General features: G+C 39.1%; 1 protein-coding gene across 1 annotated transcript in view; it reads left to right on the top strand.

Moving 5' to 3' along the window:
* LOC120529518 (adenylate cyclase type 1-like) overlaps positions 1-25495 on the top strand; it is a 557890-nt gene that overhangs the window by 524243 nt on the left and 8152 nt on the right. The window contains exons 16-19 of the mRNA XM_039753390.1: positions 4343-4489; positions 11506-11604; positions 15371-15485; positions 24403-24527. Coding sequence (XP_039609324.1) covers positions 4343-4489; positions 11506-11604; positions 15371-15485; positions 24403-24527 — 486 coding nt within the window. The remainder of the gene's footprint in view (positions 1-4342; positions 4490-11505; positions 11605-15370; positions 15486-24402; positions 24528-25495) is intronic.

Here is a 25495-nt window from a genome sequence, read left to right as displayed (position 1 = left end):
GTGCTTTCTGTGCAGCTTCCTAAAGAAAACTTGTCATTTTAGCAAAATAAAAAAAGTTTTGACACTCCTCATTATCCCTAAGAGTGTCTTCATGGAGAGGTAAGGTGGGACAAGTGGGAATTGTCCTATTTTGATAGGCAGACTCACAGAAATGCAGAACTCCAGTTGTTCCTTGCCATGTTATGATTTGGTTTTATATTTATTTTTTACCTGGCTTTATAGTTATGCTTTTTCTTGTATTTCAGTTCAGGGATTTCATGTATCACAGCATCTGATTTTGACATTTTTTTCGACTCCAGTATTGTTTTAAAAGTGTTGAAATATCTTCTTTTTGTTATCTCATTGTTTATACTGGGTTGTCATACGGTGATGACTGGCATTGTGTAAGACCTTGTGTAACCATTGCAACAGTATAAAAGTCAGCATCCTGCATTTTCTGCTTGTCCAAGATTGTGGATAAGCAAACAAGACCTTCTTTTCCTTGTTTTACTGATTATTTTCCTGGATGAAAACCTTTCTTAATTGTATTCATAGTACAATTTATTTTAGTGTTGACTGTATTTTGGTTGACTGCTTTTTTGGTTGAGAATTTGTTAGTCTGTTTTTTGACAATGCCTTACCTCAGGGTTCCTTATTATAAAAATCTGCCTTGGTTTCCAACACCAGCAATTTCAGAAGAACACTAAACTGAGTGGATGAAATATTCTGTATTTCTACTGTTAACCAACGTTTGGTCAGCTGGCTTTCTGAATTTCATCTGATAACCAGAGGTGTTTACCAAAATAAGATGACTTGTCCACAAACCAGAAAGGCACCTAAAAATAATAATAATAATAGTATATTTTATTTTTATACTGTAGTATCTTTAAAGACATTTAAGTTAAGTTTGTAACCATAAAATAAAATCTTTCTCTTACTTGGATACACACCTATATATCTGTAAGCAGGCATGGACCTGTAACAGGAAGTGGACTCTGATCCAATCAGCAGAAAGGTGCACCTTTCCTTAAAAATGTAGATGTATGCATCTCTTCAGTCTCAAGAAGTACATCCATTCTCTTTAGCAACTGAAAGTTTTGTCTAGGTCTGGAAGCTGCTCTCCTTATGAGTCTTTCAGCTGGAACCTGAGGAATCCCTCTGAATGTTGACATAGGGGTGGGTGGGATCACATTCTCTAAAATCTGTTAGCACTCTAACACAGAAAGCACCTAACAATGTCACACAAGACTGCCTATAAGAAAAGTAGTGAGGGGGGTTGCTTATTGTGGAGGACAGGGACAGGCTGGCGCTTAAACTTTAGATGGGGCAATTTGTGCAAAATTTAAATCCTATAATGAAGACATGCTCATTTGGTATAAACATCTGCCTTCTGTAGTAGCATCCAAAGATATAAAATTCCTGTTTTGTTAACTAAGGTTTCTATAGAAACCATGTCCCATTTAGCAAATGTGTTCATGACAAATATTTTTCTTTAGAACTTATCACGCTGTTCCCTTAAATAGTAACATCTACTCTCAAAGTAGTGTGAAATATGGAAAAAAGGTGTCTGGATAACTGTGCATGACTCACCTGGAAGAGGAGTGATTTAGGCTTAATAGCTAGCTCAGTTGATGCGGATTGCATTTTAAAGCATTCACAAATTAACTTTTTAATTTTCATTTATATTTTCTCTGTATCACCAGTATAAAGCTGATATCTGTGAAGTCCAATACACATATGACATGACTGCCCTAACGGCCATTAACCTAAACCCTTACACAATTTTAAAGTACAAATTTCACTTTGAAGACCATCCTCATAAACTACCAAAGAAAATATCTCATTATGTAACCCATGATTCTTTTTATTTTTTGGACATTACACCCATTTGTATTTATCAGAAATTAAATACAGGTGCCGGTCATAAAATTAGAATATCATTACAAAGTTGATTTATTTCAGTAATTCCATTCAAAAAGTGAAACTTGTATATTAGATTCATTCATTACACACTGACTGATGTATTCCAAATGTTTATTTCTTTTAATTTTAATGATTATAACTGACAACTAATGAAAGTCCCAAATTCAGCATCTCGGAAAATTAGAATATTGTGAAAAGGTTCAATATTGAAGACACCTGGTGCCACACTCTAATCAGCTAATTAACTCAAAACACCTGCAAAAGCCTTTACAGGGTATCTCAGTCTAGTTCTGTAGGTTACACAATCATGGGGAAGACTGCTGACTTGACAGTTGTCCAAAAGACGACCATTGACACCTTGCACAAGGAGGGCAAGACACAAAAGGTCATTGCTAAAGAGGCTGGCTGTTCACAGAGCTCTGTGTCCATGCGCATTAATAGAGAGGCAAAGGGAAGGACAAGATGTGGTAGAAAAAAGTGTACAAGCAATAGGGATAACCGCACCCTGGAGAGGATTGTGAAACAAAACCCATTCAAAACTGTGCGGGAGATTTACAAAGAGTGGACTGCAGCTGGAGTCAGTGCTTCAAGAACCACCACGCACAGACGTATGCAAGACATGGGTTTCAGCTGTCGCATTCCTTGTGTCAAGCCAATCTTGAACAAGAGACAGCGTCAGAAGCGTCTCGACTGGACTGCTGCTGAGTGGTCCAAAGTTATGTTTTTTGATGAAAGTAAATTTTGCATTTCCTTTGGAAATCAAGGTCCCAGAGTCTGGAGGAAGAGAGGAGAGGCACAGAATCCACGTTGCTTGAGGTCCAGTGTAAAGTTTCCATAGTCAGTGATGGTTTGGGGTGCCATGTCATCTGCTGGTGTTGGTCCATTGTGTTTTCTGAGGTCCAAGATCAATGCAGCCGTCTACCAGGAAGTTTTAGAGCACTTCATGCTCCCTGCTACTGACAAACTTTATGGAGATGCAGATTTCATTTTCCAACAGGACCTGGCACCTGCACACAGTGCCAAAACTACCAGTACCTGGGACCATGGTATCCCTGTTATTGATTGGCCAGCAAACTCGCCTGACCTTAATCCCATAGAAAATCTATGGGGTATTGTGAAGAGGAAGATGCAATACGCCAGACCCAACAATTCAGAAGAGCTGAAGGCCACTATCAGAGCAACATGGGCTCTCATAACACCTGAGCAGTGCCACAGACTGATCGACTCCATGCCATGCCGCATTACTGCAGTAATCCTGGCCAAAGCAGCCCCAACTAAATATTAAGTGCTGTACATGCTCATACTTTTCATTGTAATATCTTTCAGTTGGCCAACATTTCTAAAAATCCTTTTAGAAGGATATTATAATTGATATTATAATTTTCTGAGCTACTGAATTTGGGACTTTCATTAGTTGTCAGTTATAATCATCAAAATTAAAAGAAAAAAACATTTGAAATACATCAGTCTGTGTGTAATGAATGAATCTAATATACGAGTTTCACTTTTTGAATGGAATTACTGAAATAAATCAACTTTGTCATGATATTCTAATTTTATGACCGGCACCTGTAAATGTGTTGAATTTCTTTGCCTACAATTTTTTTTTGGCACAACCGCAGACAATGGCATTTTAATGGTAAGATGCTGGGTACATCTTTATAAAGTTTGTACACTGCGTTATTACTTCTGTAGTTTTGCAGTGAACCAATTCTTATCAAATGTTTCATGAAACTGGATACTAAATTAATACCAGAGGTTGCAGCCATGACTATGGAATTGAAGTTCTACGTACTTAACATTCTCAAATCTGTTTATTCCAATTCTTGGTCTCAGTGGGCTAGAATCTTTACTAGTACCACCAGAAGCAATATAGGAACCAGCCTTGAACAAGGCCTATTCATACACACACCCATACTTGTACTAAAGGCATTTAAGAGTTACCAGTTAACCTAACCTGTACATCATTGAGGACACAGAACAAAAAATCTGAGTATCTGAAGGAAAACCTACACAGACATGGCAAAAGCATATAAAGTACATGTGGACAACATCCAGGTATGGGATTCAAGTTCAACATACTAGACCCATGAAGCATCAGGGCTAACCTTAGTGCTGACCAATTGCATTAACTAATCAAATTATGTTCCCCAATTGTTTTAAAGACTATAAATTAAATTTAAATACCCGTTGTACTTTTTTTTTTTTGCTATCTTAAAGCTTTCTTTAAAATGCTTGAATTTTGCTACACTTGACAAAACTTTTTTGCCTCCTACATAATTTAGGGCAAACGTGTACAATCACTTAACTTTCTTTGAACTAAAATGATTTGTCTGCTTTGTTCTGAGTGAAAAATTAGGAAAGCAGTCACTATGGAGGAGAAAGTGGTAGTGTTGTCTCTGTTTAAAATGAATTTGTGTTTTCTTATCAATGTTTTCAGGATCTTTATTACCAGTCATATTCCCAAGTTGGAGTGATGTTTGCATCTATTCCAAATTTCAATGACTTCTACATTGAACTGGATGGAAATAATATGGGAGTGGAATGTTTACGACTATTAAATGAAATCATTGCAGATTTTGATGAGGTAAAGTCAGTTTGCATATTTGCTATAAAGTATTACAATATAATTCATTTTAGTCCTTTTCTCTTCAGTCAGAATTACAACATTTATACTTGGCTTATGTGTATAATTCTTTTTGAAATATTATATTAATATGCAAGTATTATTCAGGTGAAAAAGGTCTAATCATTTGTCTCTTTATAATATTGTGAATGGCATCTTAAAAGTTAATTTATATTTTTGCAGTGTTATTTTATAATCTAACAGCTATGCATCCAAAACAAATATGTTGCCCTGATAAAACAAAAAAAGTGGGCTGTATGAAAAGTAAATTGGCCATATTTATTATAATTTCCAACAAAGTATACATATAAACATTTACTAGTCATTAAGATCAGGAAACCAAACTTGCAATAACCCCTTCTAATCGCTTAGATTAGATTGATGATTACATTTTGCTTTATGAAATATTACAGTTGATTTTAACGAGCATAATTTATAATTTAGTTTCATGTACATTACTATTTCGTAGCTTGGTAAATACTTTTTAAAATTATTTGTGGATTGCAGCATTACGTGGCCCAAATTTATTTTCAACTAGCAAAATACCTGCGCTTTACAGCGGAGAAGTAGTGTGTTAAAGAAGTTATGAAAAAGAAAAGGAAACATTTTAAAAATAACGTAACATGATTGTCAATGTAATTGTTTTGTCACTGTTATGAGTGTTGCTGTCATATATATACACACACACACACAGACACACACACATATAAACATATATACATATACATATATACATATCTACACATACACATATCTACAGTGGTGTGAAAAACTATTTGGCCCCTTCCCGATTTCTTATTCTTTTGCATGTTTGTCACACAAAATGTTTCTGATCATCAAACACATTTAACCATTAGTCAAATATAAAACAAGTAAACACAAAATGCAGTTTTAAATGATGGTTTTATTATTTAGGAAAAAAAATCCAAACCTACATGGCCCTGTGTGAAAAAGTAATTGCCCCCTTGTTAAAAAATAACATAACTGTGGTGTAACACACCTGAGTTCAATTTGCATAGCCACCCCCAGGCCTGATTACTGCCACACCTGTTTCAATCAAGAAATCACTTAAATAGGAGCTGCCTGACACAGAGAAGTAGACCAAAAGCACCTCAAAAGCTAGACAGCATGCCAAGATCCAAAGAAATTCAGGAACAAATGAGAACAGAAGTAATTGAGATCTATCAGTCTGGTAAAGGTTATAAAGCCATTTCTAAAGCTTTGGGACTCCAGCGAACCACAGTGAGAGCCATTATCCACAAATGGCAAAACATGGAACAGTGGTGAACCTTCCCAGGAGTGGCCGGCCGACCAAAATTACCCCAAGAGCAGAGATGACTCATCCAAGAGGTCACAAAAGACCCCAGGACAACGTCTAAAGAACTGCAGGCCTCACTTGCCTCAATTAAGGTCAGTGATCATGACTCCACCATAAGAAAGAGACTGGGCAAAAACGGCCTGCATGGCAGATTTCCAAGACGCAAACCACTGTTAAGCAAAAAGAACATCAGGGCTCGTCTCAATTTTGCTAAGAAACATCTCAATGATTGCCAAGACTTTTGGGAAAATACCATGTGGACTGATGAGACAAAACTTGAACTTTTTGGAAGGCAAATGTCCCGTTACATCAGGCGTAAAAGGAACACAGCATTTCAGAAAAAGAACATCATACCAACAGTAAAATATGGTGGTGGTAGTGTGATGGTCTGGGGTTGTTTTGCTGCTTCAGGACCTGGAAGGCTTGCCGTGATAGATGGAACCATGAATTCTACTGTCTACCAAAAAATCCTGAAGGAGAATGTCCGGCCATCTGTTCGTCAACTCAAGCTGAAGCGATCTTGGGTGCTGCAACAGGACAATGACCCAAAACACACCAGCAAATCCACCTCTGAATGGCTGGAGAAAAACAAAATGAAGACTTTGGAGTGGCCTAGTCAAAGTCCTGACCTGAATCCAATTGAGATGCTATGGCATGACCTTAAAAAGGCAGTTCATGCTAGAAAACCCTCAAATAAAGCTGAATTACAACAATTCTGCAAAGATGAGTGGGCCAAAATTCCTCCAGAGCGCTGTAAAAGACTCATTGCAAGTTATCGCAAACGCTTGATTGCAGTTATTGCTGCTAAGGGTGGCCCAACCAGTTATTAGGTTCCGGCGGCAATTACTTTTTCACACAGGGCCATGTAGGTTAGGATTTTTTTTCTCCCTAAATAATAAAAACCATCATTTAAAAACTGCATTTTGTGTTTACTTGTGTTATATTTGACTAATGGTTAAATGTGTTTGATGATCAGAAACATTTTGTGTGACAAACATGCAAAAGAATAAAAAATCAGGAAGGGGGCAAATAGTTTTTCACACCACTGTATGTATATATACATATACACATCTACATATATATACATATATACACATATACACATACATATATATATACACATACATACAAACATACACACACATATATCTATATATACTGTATATACACACACAGACACATATATACATATATATACAGATCTACATATATATACATATCTACATATATACACACATATATACACTGTGAGTGGAAAAAAAACACACCAAAATGTTTTTCATCACATCTTCAACAATAGTCGGCTGATTTACTTAATGTTTGATACAAAGTGTATGTAATATGTTTTCCAACAACAGTTGTATTAATTACAAGTTTATACAATGTTCCAAATTTTATCAAAATCGGCCAACTATTGTTGAAGATGTGATGAAAAACATTTTGGTGTGTTTTTTTTCCACTCACAGTATATATATACATATCCACATATATATATGTACACATTGTGACAGATTAAGGGTTTTCTCGCACCCTTGCACCCTCAGACCACATGTCAGACACCAGATAAAAGTCCAAATAGTTATTTATTATAATAATAAAGTGCACAAAGCACGCTCCTCTCCACAATTCTCCAATAATAAATCACAAAAATACAATAAACCAATCCTCCACTCCCAGACGCTTAGCCACCCTGCCTCCCAACTCAGCTCGCCGTCTGGGAGCTCCCACAGTCCTTTTATATCCCATGACCCGGAAGTGTTCCCAGTCCAACAGTCCATAAGTCCTTATTCCTTCCGGGTCAGGGTAAACAATGCTTTTTCTCACCCCGGAAGCCCGTCGCTCTTCCTATGACGAACTTCCGGGTCATAGGGCACTAAGAACTCTTCGTCCTCCCTGCAGCTCCTCTCGTGGCCCCCATGGCATCCAGCAGGGCGGTGCATAAAAACTCCATTGTCCATGACGCCCTGCTGGTCTTCTGGGGACCTCCATGCTGCAAAGAGGGCTCCACCTGGCGGCTTGGAGGTATTGGCCGATAAACAGCCGGCCATCCTCCACAACATATATATACATATCTACATATATATATATACACATACATACATACACATATATACTGTATATATACACATATCTACATATATATATATATATATATATATATATATATATATATACTGTATATAGCAAAATCCCCACGCTTCGCAGCGACGAAGTACTGCTTTTACATTTTTATTAAGAAGGAAAGAAAACCTTTTTAAACTGAGGGAAAATATACCAATAACTATCTGTTAAGGATCTCTTTGTATACCACGTTGTCAGTTCAGCACTCTGGTTGTAATATGACCAAGCTGCGCACTGAGCTTACTTTTGAGAATGCAACGTATAGTTGTCCAGGAGAAAAGCAATGTTGCCTCAAATCAATGGCAACCTTTTGTAGGATGTGTCTCTGAGACTTATTAATTGTCATCGCGAAGCAGAGCCTTACTGGAAATTTGAGGCATTTGAATTGAAATGGGAGATCAGAGGGTATAACGATGATGCGAGGAATACATTCAGAGTGTGGCGCTCTGCTGTTTTTTTGTGTAGCTGCCTTCACACAGCTTCTCCGCTGCTTTATAAACGAACAGCGTATAAGGCCGTAGTTTCTCCTTGCTTCAAGGTTCTGTACTATTTTATTGTTCATTTATTACGATTGTTATAGTTATTGTGTAGCTATTCGAGACTTACTTTACTGTTCAGGTACCAATTTCCGTTATTTAATCCGCGGCTTGTACACTATTTTTTGTTCGTTTATTACGATTATAGATATTTATTGATTCCCTTCTTTAGCTGACTGCCTGCTCATAGGCGCTCCGCTGGTTTTTTGTGAAGCAGCCTTTGTACAGCTTCCCCACTGTTTTATTAACAAACGACATATAAGGCCATCCTTTTTCCTTGCTTTGCCAAGGAAGCTGCCTTTTTATTTAATCCACAGGTTCTCCGCTGTTTTATTGTTCGTTTATTACGATTGTTATAGTTCTCTTTATATAGCACGTTGTCAGTTCAGCACTCTGGTTGTAATATGACCAAGCTGCGCGAGCTCACTCTTGAGAATGCAATGTATAGTTGTCCAGGAGAAAAGCAATCTTGCCTGAAATCAATGGCAACCTTTTGTAGGGTCTGTCCCCGACACTTATTACTTGTCATCACGCAGCAGAGCCTTACTGGAAATTGGAGGCATATGAATTGAAATGGGAGATCAGAGGGTATAACAGGGATGCAAGGAATACATTGAGTGTGGAGAAACTCTAGAGACAGCGTGTGTATTAACTTGTGGATTTTTCTGTGAGTATTTGGTGGCAGCGTGACGAAGTTGCTTCTGCAAAACCACGTTAGCTGTGGAGCTCAGCTCGAACCTAATATTCTTTTCCTCAATTGTGTAATGCATTTTTTGAACAGGTTTGATGCATGGAAATGATCACTCGTACTGCGTTCAGTCAGTTCACATGAGCTGCTCTCGTGTGTGATGTTGCGAGATCCACGGCTTTATTTAATGTTAGCTAAGACCCAGCACTTAAAAGTTTCTCGCTACAGCAATTTTAACTCTGTTACAAAGTGATCCAAAGTCTCGTTTATACCTCGTGTCTTCTCATTAAACTTGTATCTCGCGAATAAAGTATTTGACGAAGGCATGACAAACAGCAGTGTGTCTATAAACTTAATTTAAACTTACGGTTTACACCGTGCTTTGTTTCCGCAGTAGCTGCACTTATGAATAAGCTTGTATGCGTTTTTCTTCAGCGCTCTTTGGGAGCTCTTCCTTCTTTTCTTCATACTGCGTTCACAGTCAGCTAATGTGATTACGTGGGAGGCATGATGATGTGACACGCAGCTCTGGCCCACACGGCCATCGAGCTAAAGTCCATTACAGTATATGGAGAAAAATAGGTTCCAGTTATGACCATTACGCGTAGAATTTTGAAATGAAACCTGCCCAACTTTTGTAAGTAAGCTGTAAGGAATGAGCCTGCCAAATTTCTGCCTTCTACCTACATGGGAAGTTGGAGAATTATTGATGAGTGAGTGAGTCAGTGAGGGCTTTGCCTTTTATTAGTATAGATAAAAGTCACAGTATGTTGTTTAATTGTAGTATCATGCAATAGTTCTTGTCTGTTTTTTCTAGTTGATACAATAGGTCAATTAAGCAATGTGGTCAGTTTTTCCAGTAGTACTTCTCATGACAAGTATATGATCTATCTCATAAATGTACGAGAAATTACATTATTTTGCTATTTTCTCTTAGAATTAAGCTAGTACTGTATAGCATAATAGTTTAATGACATCCAAATATACTAACTTCTTATTGAAAGCTATGTGCTACCGGTAAGATAATCTTAAGTGTCAGAAAGAAATCCAAAACATATTCATATAGGAACTCCACTAATAAAACTAATAATATTGACCAAAATCAGGCTTGGTTGTAGAGTTCTTTTGCAAATGCAAAACAGCTTGACCATTTGTTTAGCCATCTCTGGCTTTGCTGAGAGTGGCCATGTAAAACTTCCAACCACAAGACAAAGAGTAGGAGAGATTTGGTTGGAACATTCAGTGGTGGTGAAAACTGGCTTTTGAAATGTGCAATAGTATATGACTGATGCGGGAACAGCCAGAAGTCAGTGTGACAGGTATAACAGTACTTGGAATATATAGTAGGTCTGGAACTACAGTACGTTTGTTGATTGCATACTGTTTCTCTAATTTTCTGGTTTTGTCTATTGGGAGATACCCTGGATGAATGTGAAAACTCTTAAGTTCTTGGCTAGATGCAAGATACTTAGAGATTCTGTTAGTGGGTGAGAGGGTTAGCAATACATGTCTGTGATTGACAAAGTGAAAAGTTCACTGCTAAATGTTCTTGTGTAGCATGGCATGGGTCTCCAATCTCAATCCTGGGGGGCCTGCAGTAGTTGTAGGTTTTTGTTTAGCCAATCTCCTGATTAGAAGCTAGAAACCCTTAGGAAAACATAATCAACAATATCAGAAATGCCTGACAAGGTGAAATAACAAGATATGGAATTAAATTATTTTTTTTCAGATTGGTTGGAGGAAACATCAGCAACCATTGTGGCTTTCCAAGATAGAGTTTGAAAACCTCTGCAGTTTAGCAAGATGTATTTTGCTGTATAGTGTCAGTCATTTTTATTATCATCTTTTAAGAAATATGTCTACAGGGCATATTGTTTCCAGTCACAGTCTATATTTGGAATATCATGATCTACCACACAGAAGCTCTTTTTCTCTCTAAGTACTGGCAGGTAGCTGCATTGTTTTTATAAAGGGGACACATTGCAGTAGTCTGCTGGGTATGCTGCAGATTGTTTTTATAGGCCTTTTTAATTTTAAACTAAAAGTTTACAATTGTTTTATTTTTAAATACACTATAAACCCTTTTATTAATTAAATATTTATTTTAAACATATATAGTTTAATACAAATGTTAATAACCTTAGAGGAATACCCAAGTTAAAGTAAACAGCTTAAAATTTCATCAAAACATAGCTGTCTTATTATTTGTATGATGAAATCAAAGCATTTAAATAGCTACTTAGTCACAGTAATGTATTAACTCCTTCATACAGTTAATGCTTCAAATGACTGGATTGCATTTTTTTCTTTAAAGCTTATGGATAAAGAATGCTACAAAGATATTGAAAAAATAAAAACCATTGGAAGCACATATATGGCAGCAGTTGGCCTTGTCCCTACTACAGGAACCAAGGTAAGAAACCAACAATATCCATTAGGCAAATCTGACTTTAGTGTTGATTACAATTATTTTAAAGAAGTTGCAGCTTCTTCTAAAGAAGGTACACTGATCCATTGACAGTTAAGAGATTAAACAAACATAAATGAAGTATAATTAACTGGGCTAAAGCATCTTGTACAATTAATTCTAAGACTTCTAGAATTTTAAGAATAACTCTACAGCATATCAGGCATTATTATGGAATGGTTCCCTGAACAAAGTAAGGGTAGCATAGCATCATATTAGTATAGCATAGCATGCTGAAATATTTTAATGACTTTACAATTTGTATTTTTCAGTATTTGAACATTGTTTTTACACATTTGCAAAGATCCAGATCGTGTTACATTATTTACTTTTTTAGAAGCATGGGAATGTTGCCTCTAAGAAAACATTATCACAAGATATCACAAGACCTTTAAGTTTCCTAGCACACCAGATTACCTTTATTCTGTTTTAGAAATGAAAATGTTAAGTAATACTGAACGTAATATAACAACTTCTTCTTTCCCTGGGGCTTTCCCCTTATCTATGGTTGCTTGTGACAATGCAGGTTTGCTGCATGCTCCCATCTTCTGTCCGGGAGCCCTTGAACCCAACACCGTTGGTAATGTCACCGATGAGCTCGTAGTGACGCACAACAATGGAGCAAGGGGATGGTGTACAAAAGTGTCAAGTGTTTTTATTAAAAACAACAATCAAAACGATGTTCAAATAAATAGTGCATTGAAAAAAGTCATTAAATAAATAATCCATAAAAACAGAAGTGAAAAGTGGAGGTTAAAATCCATTAGAAGAAAAAAATCTTTAAAACAACAAAGTTAAAATAACGCAGGCAGCAATCCTTTAAAAACACAAAGCCTGTGTCTTTTTACCTGGCGACTCCCCTGCTTCTCCTGTCTGAGCTTCTGAACAGAGTTGCCCTACTTGCAAGCTGATCTTCTCTCTACCTGCTTCAGCTGATCGGATCGCCTCACCAACCACTGGCTCCTGCAGGTTCCTCCAGACAGCGACTTGGGTTCCACAGCGACTAGGGCGCCAACGCTGGTGAATACACAACCTAAGTCCCGACTCCCGCTGCCTTATCGTCATCCATCTTCCGGTCACTCCCGCTCTTCAAAATAAACTCAGCGGGAGTGACCATTACAACTACTCCACGGGTGTCGGCCCAACACCCAGGCTCCCTGCTCGGCTGCACGCGAGCCTGCAATTGCTCGCTCTCCCGCACCGGCTTTCTCTCTCTCTCCACTGCTTCCTACTTTCTTTCTGCAACCTCCGTTCTTTCTCTTTCCTTTCTTTCCTCTCCTCTTAGCCGACTCATGCTTCTATTTATCAAGAGGGGGAGCGGCAGTCGCGGCAATCAGCAGCTACTGGGAACAATTACGGATGTGGACCATCTCTCATCTGTGCACTTAGGTGAAAAACGGCCACATCACAAACTCCTCAGGAACTGCTTCGGCCACGCCCCACCATGCCCCCTCGCTAAGCCGCGAGTGCAATGATTATTTATTTTAAAACTGGCCTTAGAATGGGAGCTGTGGACCCTCTATACCACATTCCACCCCCCATAAGCCTCCAGCTGCACAGGAAGGCTCCACACCACTACCAACCCAGTGCAACTGGTGGCCCAGGTTCACAGCTCGGCCACACTACAACTACACTAAAACAATAATAAAAGCACTAAAACCCCACAAATAAAACCAACCCAAGCCCTCTTCGTAAAAACAGGACATTAAAAGAATAAGAACTTTTAAAAGACAAATAAAAACAATCAATAAATAAATGTCCATAAAAAAGCTCTGTCCTTTAAAAATGTCCTCCTCCGGGTCCGTTGGTTCTTTAAAATCTGGCACCAATCCCACTTGCTGCTCTGTCTCCAGCTCTTCTGTCCCCACTGCTAGCTCATCTCACTGCTGCCACCAAATGTGATATCCCGTGTAGTGGGAAGTGGCCCCAGCCTACACTCTGGACATCTGATAGTTTATGAACCGAACATGATCAGTGGAGAGATGAGACACAGGCAAAAATTGAAGGGTAAATGGTGCAAGTTTATTTACAAGAGTGCTGTACAATCAAAATGCAGTAGTGTCAGGTGGTCTTTGAGACACAGTCTTTCAACACTGGCACATCTTCATAAATAAAAATAAAAAAAAAGGAAAAATATGGTGTATTTACAAAATCAGTGCACTCCTACAAAAACTACACACACACTCCACTAATAAAGTTGTCTTCTTTTATCCCTGGCTCAAGAAGCTCCTCCAGCAGGAAAAAAATGGACAAAAACAAGTGTGTGTATATGCAAAAACAATTGCACCAAACCCAAAATCAAAAACTATCCCAGCACCAAATAGGTACATATACCTCCACCAAAATGATCACTAGGAGATATATAACTATATACAAAAGAATATTTACAAAGCCGCCAAATCACAACTGCTCCTCCAAATAGCTCAGCAGTGCTTACTCCTACCTCTCCTTTAGGTCCACTGATGACCCCTGTTGGCCGGTGACTCCTTAAATATAACTGGAAAGATTGTCCAGCCAATCTGCCAACCCGTCTACCTCACGCACCTATCCAGGTAGACGCTAGCATGTTCACGCCACGCGCCGTGACACGCCCCGGGCAACTATGTATTTAAAACTGAACCCCTGAGGGTCGTGCGCGTGTAAACTCTCCAGGACGGCCAACGGCAATGCTGAGCTCAAGCACACCCTTTGCTGACTCACCAGTAAGTAAAATGATTTCTTTACAATATGGCATCCCCTTCTCTGACAACCTAGTTTACATAGGCTAATGCTGGCTTCTTTTCTCTCTCTCTCTCTCTCTACTGATTTCTGCCTGCAACCTCCGTTCTTTCTCTTTCCTTTCTTCCCTCCCCTCTTAGCCGACTCGCGATTCTATTTATCAAGAGGGGGTGCAGCAGTCGTGGCAATCAGCAGCTCATGGGAACAATTATGGATGTGGACCATTTCTCACCTGTGCACTTAGGTGAGAAACACCCACAGCATGAACTCCTCAGGAACTGCTTTGGCCATACCCCACCATGCCCACTTGCTAAGCCACGAGTATGGCGATTATTTATTTTAAAACTGGCCTTAGAACGGGAGTTGTGGACCCGCTATACCACATCGCTATATCTTTTCTATTACATTCTATTCCGGAACATATCCTTATTACATCAAGCCTCCTGAATATCCTTCATTACTACATCTTTCCACTTGTTTTTTTAATTTTTCTCTCCTTCTTTTATCCCCCAATTCTGTCTGAAATTTATACACAGCACAATTGAGTGTTCTTTCCCTATATTCCTTTCTTTCCATCATCTTCCCCTATATTCCTTTAACCTTTTAGCTTCCCTTCATGTACTAATTATCTACTGAATAATTTTGTTCAAACTTCATATCCATTGCAGCATTTTCATCCCTTGAGCTTCCATTCTTCCATAATTTTCCCTTTATCTTGACAGCTATTCTTCTGTCTATCATTATGTAAAGTATATAATGCAACTATGTCTAAAATTATTTTACGCATCTACTGTGATAATCTCCAAAATGCATTTCCTTTCACTAATGTATATAATATAACCATGCACTGACATTTTATTAGATATGAAATAAAAGCTATAAAGAGGAACATGTGATTATTATTCCTATAGCAGTAATTACATTTTTAAACCTGTGAACGTAAATATTTGAGTAAATACTTTAACTACACTAATTACTGTTTTTTTCTTAACAGGCTAAAAAGTCAATTTATTCTCATCTAAGCACATTGGCTGATTTTGCAATAGAAATGTTTGATGTACTTGATGAAATCAACTACCAGTCCTACAATGATTTTGTATTAAGAGTTGGTAAGTTCCTCAGTATCTAGTAAAATACTTTGAAAAATTCTGTTCACATACAGTACAAGTAAGTATAATAATATAATCACAGCTATACAGTATCTATATATATAATTCACTAAGGCAAGACAACCATGGAAAGCACGCCGGAAGGGGCGTGGATTTACTAAGCCGCCGACAAGTGAGACGCCCATGGCGCACGCAGGAAGGAGCCACGTCCACCAACTCTAAGACCATTGGATACGACGACAACTCACAGAACCACGCCCACCAACTCGGACTCGACGACACAGGAAAAACGGCATCATTTATGTTCATCTGTCGTAGAGTCCTCCTGCAGCTCTGAGCCACGTTGACTGTTCATAGAGGCATGTTTCTCGCGGAAGTGAATTGCTATATGCAGCGTGTAAAACAGTTTGCGAGGGGTATCCCATGGGATCCTTAAAACAATCCTTTAAAACTGAGGTGAAAACACAATGAAGGAAGCAGTCTTTAAAAACCAATAAGCCCTGTGCCTCTGTTTCATTACCGTCTCACCTGCTTCACCAATGCAGGCCCTGCAACAGTCGAGACGCTCTCTCAGCAGCTGACCTTCTCTGTGCCTGACCGGTTCACACAGAGGCACCACACGACGTGCCAGGACTATCTAAGAAGAGGCATGTTTGTCACGGATGTAAATCGCTGTATGCGGCGTGTAAAACAGTTTGTTTGTCCCGGATGTGAATCGTTGTATGCAGCGTGTAAAACAGTTTCTGAGGGGTTTCCCATGGTCTTAGACTCGGTGGCCGGGTCTCTGTCAGTTGCTCTTGCGACCGGGCACATGACCAGGCAGTGTGTATGCTTCGAGTATGAGGGTGGACGCGACAGGACCGTCTAAGAAAAATCATGTCGTGGCTGTGAATCGCTGTATGCAGTGTGTAAAACAGTTTGTTTGTCGCAGATGTGAATCGCTGTATGCGGCGTGTAGAGCAGTTTGCGAAGGGTATCCCATAGTCTTACAGTTGGTGGGTGAGTCTCTGTTAGTTGATCTTGCGAGCGGTCACATGACCAGGCAGTGTATGTGCTTCGAGAGCGTGGGTGGATGCAACAGCACCATCTAAGAAGATTCATATTTGTCGCGGATGTAAACCGCTGTATGCAGCGTGTAAAACAATTTGTCGCGAATGTGAATCGCTGTATGCAGTGTGTAAAACACTGTATTGTATGTTGCCCTCTCCAGAGTTACATCTTTTCATTCACCTACAGTCGTATACACAATGAAGTAACCAGTCTTTAAAAACCGAGTTTTCGGTTACGACGCACGACCGCGTGCACCATAGCAAACTGTTTTACACGCTACATACAGCAATTCACGTCCGCAACAAACATGCGTCTTCTTAGATGCTCCTGCAATTTTTTTACACACCGCCCTCCCACCTCACTACCACCGTGGTCGGGTGTCTTGGTTGATTATATATAGAAAGGCAGCCAAAACCGCACAGAGCAATGAAAAGTCTATGTGAGTCACAGCTGCATCTGGACTGTGCACAGACGACAACGACTCGAGTGATGAGTTGGAGGTGGGCACATGAGCAGGCAGTGTATACTGGCCGAGAAATCAGCAGACTAGCATGACGGAGGCAGCGGATTGGACGTCCTTCTCCTCTCCTCCCGTTCCACCCTCCGTGCCTGAGCGCCGCACAGACAATTTGTGTTGGTTCGTTCCGTGCATTGTTACAATGTTGCTTTTCTTGCTGATTTATTACATTTCTGATTTTTCAAATGTTAATTTTCTCCCTGTGCTTAAAAATCATTAAAAAACCAGCCTGATTATGTGGCGTACGGTACGCTGCGGGTTGGCTAGTTAAGTATATAGCATAACATTACATTGCCTAACCCATTTAGTCTAATTCAGGTGGTCCAGAGAATATCTCAGCAGCATCGGGTACATGACATAAACTAATATTATTTAAGTAAGAATCACTTGTGCTCCTGTTACTATTATTATTCAACTATTTATATTGCAGTTGGATGACATGACCAAAAAAAGGTTATAGTGGTGTTACTGACTTTATTAGCAAAGAAAAGGTTCAAAATGATTTATGATGATCCAGAAGTTATTATTTCTAAGATACAAGAATCACTGATAACAATGTTTTTATTAACCATAAAAAATTACATTACTGTTAATACAATCTTCCACTTTTGAATTCAGCTCTGTTCAAGAATAGGTTTGCTCAGTTTAGTGAACGCAAAATAATATCCAAGTAATAATTTTAAATAATTTCTCAATTTGTGGAAAAGTAACAGTTGTTTAGTTAAAAGTGTGTGATTTTATGTGTTCAGTAGAATTAAGCTCAAAATTAACAGTGAGTGAACATGGGAATGCTTTGAAAGTGTTGCTGTCATATATGCAGAGAAAAAAGTTTTAAAAGGGCAACTTTTAAAACTCATTCAAACTTTTAAGAAAGAAAGAATTTGCATTTTAATATCATGGTAAAATAATGGCTAGTTATTAAGAATGTTTTAATGACATTTAGTAACTTAAGTGGGTTTTATGTTTTCCCGAAAAAGATAACATTAAATTACTGCACTTAAATAACAAATCGAGTGACTAAATGTAAAGATTTAAACAAACAGTTGTAATCAAAAAATCTATGTCATAATTTTATTTTATAACAATGTGTAAATGTTGTTTAATGCATGCAGCTGTCTTTTACAATATGGCCGTGATAACATTATGAGTTATGTGGCACATTCATCATGTACATAGCACCATACCAATCAAACAAAAAATTTTGGCATCCTACAAATTGGTGACACCCATACAAAGAAAAATACAAAATGGAAGTACTCAAAAAATAACCTGACAAAACAGAAATAAAGTTATGTCACCAAAATCATGTTACATATAAACATTTTTTTTAAATGGAATGTTTTTTGTGAAACAATGACATTTAGCTTTTTTTTTTGTTTTTGATTTTGCTGTTTGCTCACCACTGGATTTGCAATGACTTTGTGGTTTACTTGTTAGTCTGAGTAGATAATGAACACAGTCTATCATTAGAACACCTAATTACCCCTGCGAACCTCCTGAAGGCCTAAAAATACATTTATAAACATGCTATGCTCATTACACCGTTTGTGAGAAAATATTATAACACAGAACAGATAGCTGTTAACAGACTAGATGGAGCCAAATGGTTGAGTGGCAGCAACTAGCCAGCAAGAAAGTGGAATGTATGTTTTAAATCAGAGACTTACACAGAAATAAACTAAATAGGAGACCCACATAGTCATTCAGGGCATTACCACAGTTATGATGAAGAGTGGGACACAGTTGCTGATACAAATGTATTTAGAACAGCATGAGGTTATCCATGCCTTCTTCCCAGTTAATAGTCCTTTGTTTTGAGTTTTTGCCTGTAGCCCGTACAAATAAGAAAGTAAGGTCATCAGTCCTGTTGCTGTGAGTATGGTGTTTCTGTTTATTGTTATTCAGTAAGCAAGCTTATTATTACAATGAACCAATGACAGTTTGTGGAACTGGACCCAGACACAGACAGGCGGACAATGGTTTTGCACCCAACACACTCATATTTATTATATACAATATTTACAAATATTTCAGTGTATACCCAGTGCCTCCAGCACCGATCCCCCAAAGTCCAGGCGTCACAGTCACAAATTGCCTTCCTTCTGGCCGCCTCCACTCCTCTCTCGAGCTCCGTCCTCTTCCACCCGACTCTTGCTAATGAACGAAGGGAGGCGGCGTCTTTTATCCCAACCCGGATGGGCTTCAGCTGCTTCCCGGCAATCCCCCGCGGACACAACCCCGTGTGGCGGAAGTGCCGGCTGCGCACCCGGAAGCCCTTCGGGTGTCCCCAGTCTTCTTCCCCCTAGCACTTCCTGGTGTGGTGGAAGTGCTGAGGTCCAGGGTTCTTCAGGCACCAGGGTGCCGCCTGGCGGTGGCCACGGGCCCCCTCTAACCATGGCCCCCAACACAACCAGGGTGATCTCCCCCTCGTGACAAGCCCTCCTCCAGTCCTCCTGGGAATCCCAGCGGGGCTCCACCTCCAGCCACATGCCACAAGTTCTACTAAAATGACTTTAATTCCCGGCAGTCAGAAGGAATGCACAGGGACCAACAGGAGGAAACGTTCATTTGCACACACGTTAAACAGAGTCATGGTTCAGAAAGAAGGCATCAAGGCAGAGTTGCTCCAGTCTTTCACACACAGTGTCCAACTGCATATGAGTCACAAAATTTTGCTCTTCTGTGTGATGCTGCTCAGAAGTACAAGGTGGCATTACTTTTGTTTCCAGATTTCAAGTCCGTGTATGATTTGATCAATCTATTTAAGATATTCACATCTTAACTGACAACATTCTCCATAGCTACAGTAATTCATTGTATATATTTCAAAGGACCAGATTAGAGGTTTCAATACGGGAGAACTAACAGGACCTCCTATTATCAGAGGATATTTTGCACACTGGTGCAATCCTCATAAATCCTTATCCTTGTAAGTATAAACAGACATTCTTGGATTCTAGCAGATTAAATTACAACTTTAAAATGTACACACTTAAGTTATGAAAATTATCAACAATAATTAGGTTTGTCCATCCATCCTCTTTCGCTTATCCGAGGTCAGGTCGTGGGGGCAGCAGCTTGAGCAGAGATGCCCAGACTTCCCTCTCCCCGGCCACTTCTTCTAGCTCTCCCAGGGGAATCCTGAGGCATTCCCAGGCCAGCCGGTAGACATAGTCCCTCCAGCATGTCCTGGGTCTTCCCCGGGGCCTCCTCCCGGTTGGACGTGCCCGGAACACCTCGTCAGGGAGGCGTCCAGGAGGCATCCTGATCAGATGCCTGAGCCACCTCATCTGACTCCTCTCGATGCGGAGGAGCAACGGCTCTACTCTGAGCCCCTTCCGAATGACTGGGCTTCTCACCCTATCTTCATTAAGTTTGTTAATTTTGTAATTAAAATTAACAGCTTCCTGGTTTATCCGTACTACCCTGAACTAGATATCAGCAGGCTAGAAAATTGATGCATGGATGATTATGATCAATATACTGTAAAGAACATTTATACACAAGGAAATTTTATGTATAGTTTAAGCATTGAGAAATGAAAAACCTGTAAATAAATGGCATTATCATCCTCAAGGTCAATAACAAATACTGACAAAGTGAAAACACGTTTTTAGGAAGGTTTGAAAAACTATTCAAAATCCAAAGCTGAAATCTTACATTCATATAAGTATTCAGGCCCTTAATTCAGTACTTTCTAGAAGCCCCTTTAGCAGCAATAACAGCTTTGGACAGTATATCCCATTCTTCCCTGCAGATTCTCTCAAGCTCCATTTGAATGGAAGGGAATCATCTGTAAACTGCCATCTTCAGGTCTCTGCTGAGATTGTCTATGGGGTTTGAGTGTGGGCTTTGGCTGGGCCACTCAAGAACAGTCAGAGTTTTGTCTTGAAGTCACTCCAGTGTTGTCATGGCTGTATGCTTCAGGTCATTGTCATGCTGAAAGGTGAACCGTGGGCCCAGTCTAAGGCTGTGGGCATTCTGGAGAAAGTTTTCTTCAAGGACCTCTCTGTAATGGACTACAATCATCCTTTCCTCAATTCTGATGCTGTCATGGCCCTGCTTTCCCATAAGGATGGTGTTAAACAGATTGTGAGCACTGCCTGGTCATTGTCTGACATAGAGCTTGGAGTTCTGCTCAGAGAGTCCAGTTTCTGCCCCATCAGACCAAAAAGTCTTTGTCTTCATGCTTTCAGATGTGTTTAACCTGTCATATGGCTTTTATTCAAGAGTGGCAACAGTCTATCTGCTCTGCCATAAACATCTGATTCATAGAGTGCTTAGATGGTTCTCCTTCCAACATGTTCTCCTGTCTCAGAAGAGGACTTCTAAAGCTTTTCTTGGGTTCTTGGCAACCTCCCTGACCATGGCCCTTCTTGCCTGGTCACTCAGTTTGGCTGGACAGCAAATTATAAGAAATACCCAGGTGGTTCCAAACTTCTTATATTTCATAATTATGGAGGTCACTGTGCTCCTGGGAACTTTCAAAGCTTAAGATATGATTCTTGTAGCAGTAGGGGGTGCTACGCTCCCTTGAACCCTCAGGTACCACGCCAAACACCTGGTAAAAGTGCAATAATAATTATTTTTATTATTATAATGAAGTGCACCAAGCACCCTCCACGCAACACTATTCATAAATAAGCACAATACCCCAATAATAACAATAACCAATCCTCCACTCCCAGACGTGTTACCCTCCTACCACCCAGCTCAGCTCAACGCTCTGGTGTTTCATTGTCCTTTTTATAGTCCACAACCCGGAAGTGCTCCTTGACCTGCAGTCCATGTGACTTCCTAGCACTTCCAGGTCAAATCAAAACTCTTCTTTCTTTGTCAGCCCGGAAGCACTTTATTCCTTCCGTCCTCGTGACTGGCAAGTACTTCCAGGCTGTAGGAAAAGCCAATGTCTCTGTGTCTTCCTGCAGCGTCCCCTGGCAGCCTCGACTTTCTCCAGCAGGGCTGTGCACTACAACTCCAAAGTCCATGATACCCTGCTGGAATTTGGGGCATCTCCACATTGCAGGGAGGGCTCCATCTGGCGGCTTGGGGGACTTGGCCGGGATAAACTGCCGGGCATAGTCCACATTCTATATCCTTGCCCTGATCTATGCATCATCACAGGCTTATTGCGGAGGTCTACAGAGAGTTTCTTGGACATCATGACCTGTTTTTTGTCCCGACATGCATTGTGAATTGTGGGACCTTATACACACAGATGTGCGCCTTCCTAAACAATGTCCAGTCATTTCAACTTGGCACAGATGGACTCCAATTAATCTGGAGATACATTTCTCTATTATATAAAAACCATCCTGGGATGAGACAAGACATTTTTAGAGAGATAATTTCAAGTCCTGTGAGACAAGACTTTGTGCCAAGAAATTTAACCACGGTCCATTCACCTCTCATTCATGTGAAAGCTATTGTCAGACACACTTCCTGTGCTCTCAGCTCTTATACATTTTTATGTTTTCCTCATTTTAATATAAGGCATACAGTCTTTTCATTTCCTTAGATGTAATCCTTTTCTGGACAATAATTTTATACATGCTAGATTAAACGTCAATGACTAAGCAAAGAAGAAAGGGCAGGCTGTTGAAAAGAGGCCCAAAAGCAAGAACAATAATAATCTAGGTGCAAATCCACAAAATAAGGAAAGTTATAATCAGCCCGGACCAAATGGAATTGAAAACCTAACAGGTCCAAGCGGGGGCGGAAATAAAAGACAAATAGTTGAAGACAAAGTAAAACATTGTAAAGAGTTTCAAAAACGTTGGTGCAATACACATGCAGAGCAGGTTAGAGATTATGAGTACTAAAATTCGAAAGTCTCAAAAAACTGATACTAAAGATCACATTAGCGCTAACAAATGGAAATTATTACTCGGTGTAATAACGGAACAGCAAAAAGAGATGGAATATATGGACATAGGTGATATGACAGAAGTATGTAAATATTGTTCGATTTTAAAGTTTAAGTCAGAGACTTGTAGATCGTCTAATTTGTGTTGCCATCAGGGAAAAGTAGTGTTTAATCCCAATGAAGAGGCGTGAAATAACAGATTTGTTATTTGGTGAAAAAGAAATCCACAAACACTACAGGCAAAATATCCAAATCTTCAATAATCTGTTCGCATTCACATCATTCAATGCTCAAAATGTAGATTTATATGATTCAGGACCATACGCTATGAGAATCTGTGGTCCCATAACAATTTAAGATACTACAAGTTTAATTTCAATTCAATTCAATTACAGTTTGGTCATGTTTATATTTATGGTCACGGAGAAGCAATGCAACATAGAATCGAAACAGTTAAACAATCGGATACAAATCCATACATCCAAAAGTATCGCACTTTACACGAAATTTAACTGAAAAACACGGACAAAGAAGGATTTCTATATGAATCCGAAAGATCACGCTTGCATATATAATAAACCTACATGTGAAGAATTGTCAGCGATAATAGTTTTGAAAGATGGAGATATGAAAGACAGAGCTGATATTCGTGCTTATCCAAAAGCACAACATGATTCGCCACAAGTGGCAGATCGACGAAATGATGAGCACGTTGGGCCCACACGGGGGTTGGCGAGCGAAGCAAACAGGGGGCCGAGCTCCCTAGTCTCAAGGATAATTAAAGCAGACATGATGCATCTGACCAGAATTTGGAGTGCAACATCAAAGGATCTGAATAATTATGTAAATGAGAGATTTCAGATTTTAATTTTTAACAAACTTACAACCCTTTCTGGATACATGCTTTCCTTTTGTCATTATGAGTTATTGAATGTAGATTGATGGGCAGGCAAAAATGGCAAATTAATCCATTCAAAATAAAATTTACACGACAATAAACCATGCATCAAATGAAGGGTTCTGAGTATTTTCTGAATCCACTATTTCAGCAATACGGGGTGAACCCACAGTTTCCACAGTAACTGACAACTAGAATAACACATGGGCAGAGTAGTTCTCACTTTTATTTGACTCAGTGGAAAAGAAAATGTGCATAAAAACACAAATTGGTGGGACACTGTTGTTTCAAAAAGTGTTCTTTTCTTGAGTTTCTGAATAATCAGCAAAGATGAAAGTATGGTTTGTTGTCTCTCCTTCTTTAAACTATATTGTAGTCTATTGTACTTTTGTGAGAGAGATGCTTTGACAATACAAAAATTCAAATGTTTCAATTAAATCACAATGTTTTTACTGCTCAATGTTTTTACCCCTCAATGTAAAACAATCTCTTTTTTATTTAAAGCAGATTTCCACTAGAACTATTGCACATAAGTGCAATAGTTCATTGGAAAACACTGCTCTTATTATAAATGCATCATTTGTAGGAATCAACGTTGGACCTGTTGTGGCAGGGGTAATAGGTGCCCGGAGACCACAATATGATATATGGGGGAACACAGTTAATGTGGCTAGCAGAATGGACAGCACTGGAGTTCAAGGAAAAATTCAGGTAAGCTTCTGTGTCATTTATAAAGTGTAAATTTTCATATGAAATACCTCCTTCTTCTTCAGATCATCTTTTTCCATATCGTCCTGCCTTCTGCATCTTGCTCTGTTATACGCACCATCTACATGTCCTCTCTCAGCACATCCATAAACCTTCTCTTAGGCCTTCCTCTTATACTACATAATATATTATACAGTATTTTTGATGTATTTCAAAATGCTTTTAGGCATATATATATATATATTATTAAATGTCAAAGATATATAATCATTGGTAGTGATTTGTGGCTTTGAAATCAACAGCAAATGTAGTCAATGGTGCATAATAATAATGATAATCATAATAAAGACTACAGTGAACCAAGACAAAAGTAATATGTGACTTACATTGTACTGGAAATTGAAAAGTTTATCTAGGTTTGATATGGAGAAGGTTGGGTGCAGAGAAACAACAAGACAGTGAAAAGTATAACAAGGTCAAGAAAACAGACCATTGTTTTGGAATAATATGTTATGAAGTCTGTTTCACAAGTGATAGTACTTTTGAACAATAACATCAAGCAGAATCAAAATAAAAATATTAACTAGATAAAAGCAATTGCAGGGACCATAAAAAGAAGTTTATTTTGGGGTCACCCACATTCCCACAGACAGTGTGACAAACACTACACTTCTCAGATATCTCTGTGGGAACATTAAATGCTGAAGCAGGGAAAGGCTGCTGCAGTTGGAATACAGCACATCTGTATCACAAGGTGGCACCACACATTGGTGACTATTGTTAATGTGTCAGTTACACATTTTACCTGTTTCTATGTGGACTTTCTCTGGGTATTTCAGTTTTCTCTCACATTCTAAAAATGTGATTGTTAGATTGGTTGTGGGCTCTAAACTGCCTCAGCATTAGTGAGTGTGGGTATATTATGGTACTATAAATATGTAGCTTTCATATTAAAAATAAAAAAAAAAACA

This window comes from Polypterus senegalus, chromosome 5, assembly GCF_016835505.1.
Source record: "Polypterus senegalus isolate Bchr_013 chromosome 5, ASM1683550v1, whole genome shotgun sequence".
NCBI lineage: Eukaryota > Metazoa > Chordata > Cladistia > Polypteriformes > Polypteridae > Polypterus > Polypterus senegalus.
The sequence above is the reverse complement of the archived record's forward strand: the minus strand, read 5'-3'. Positions and strand labels throughout refer to the sequence as shown.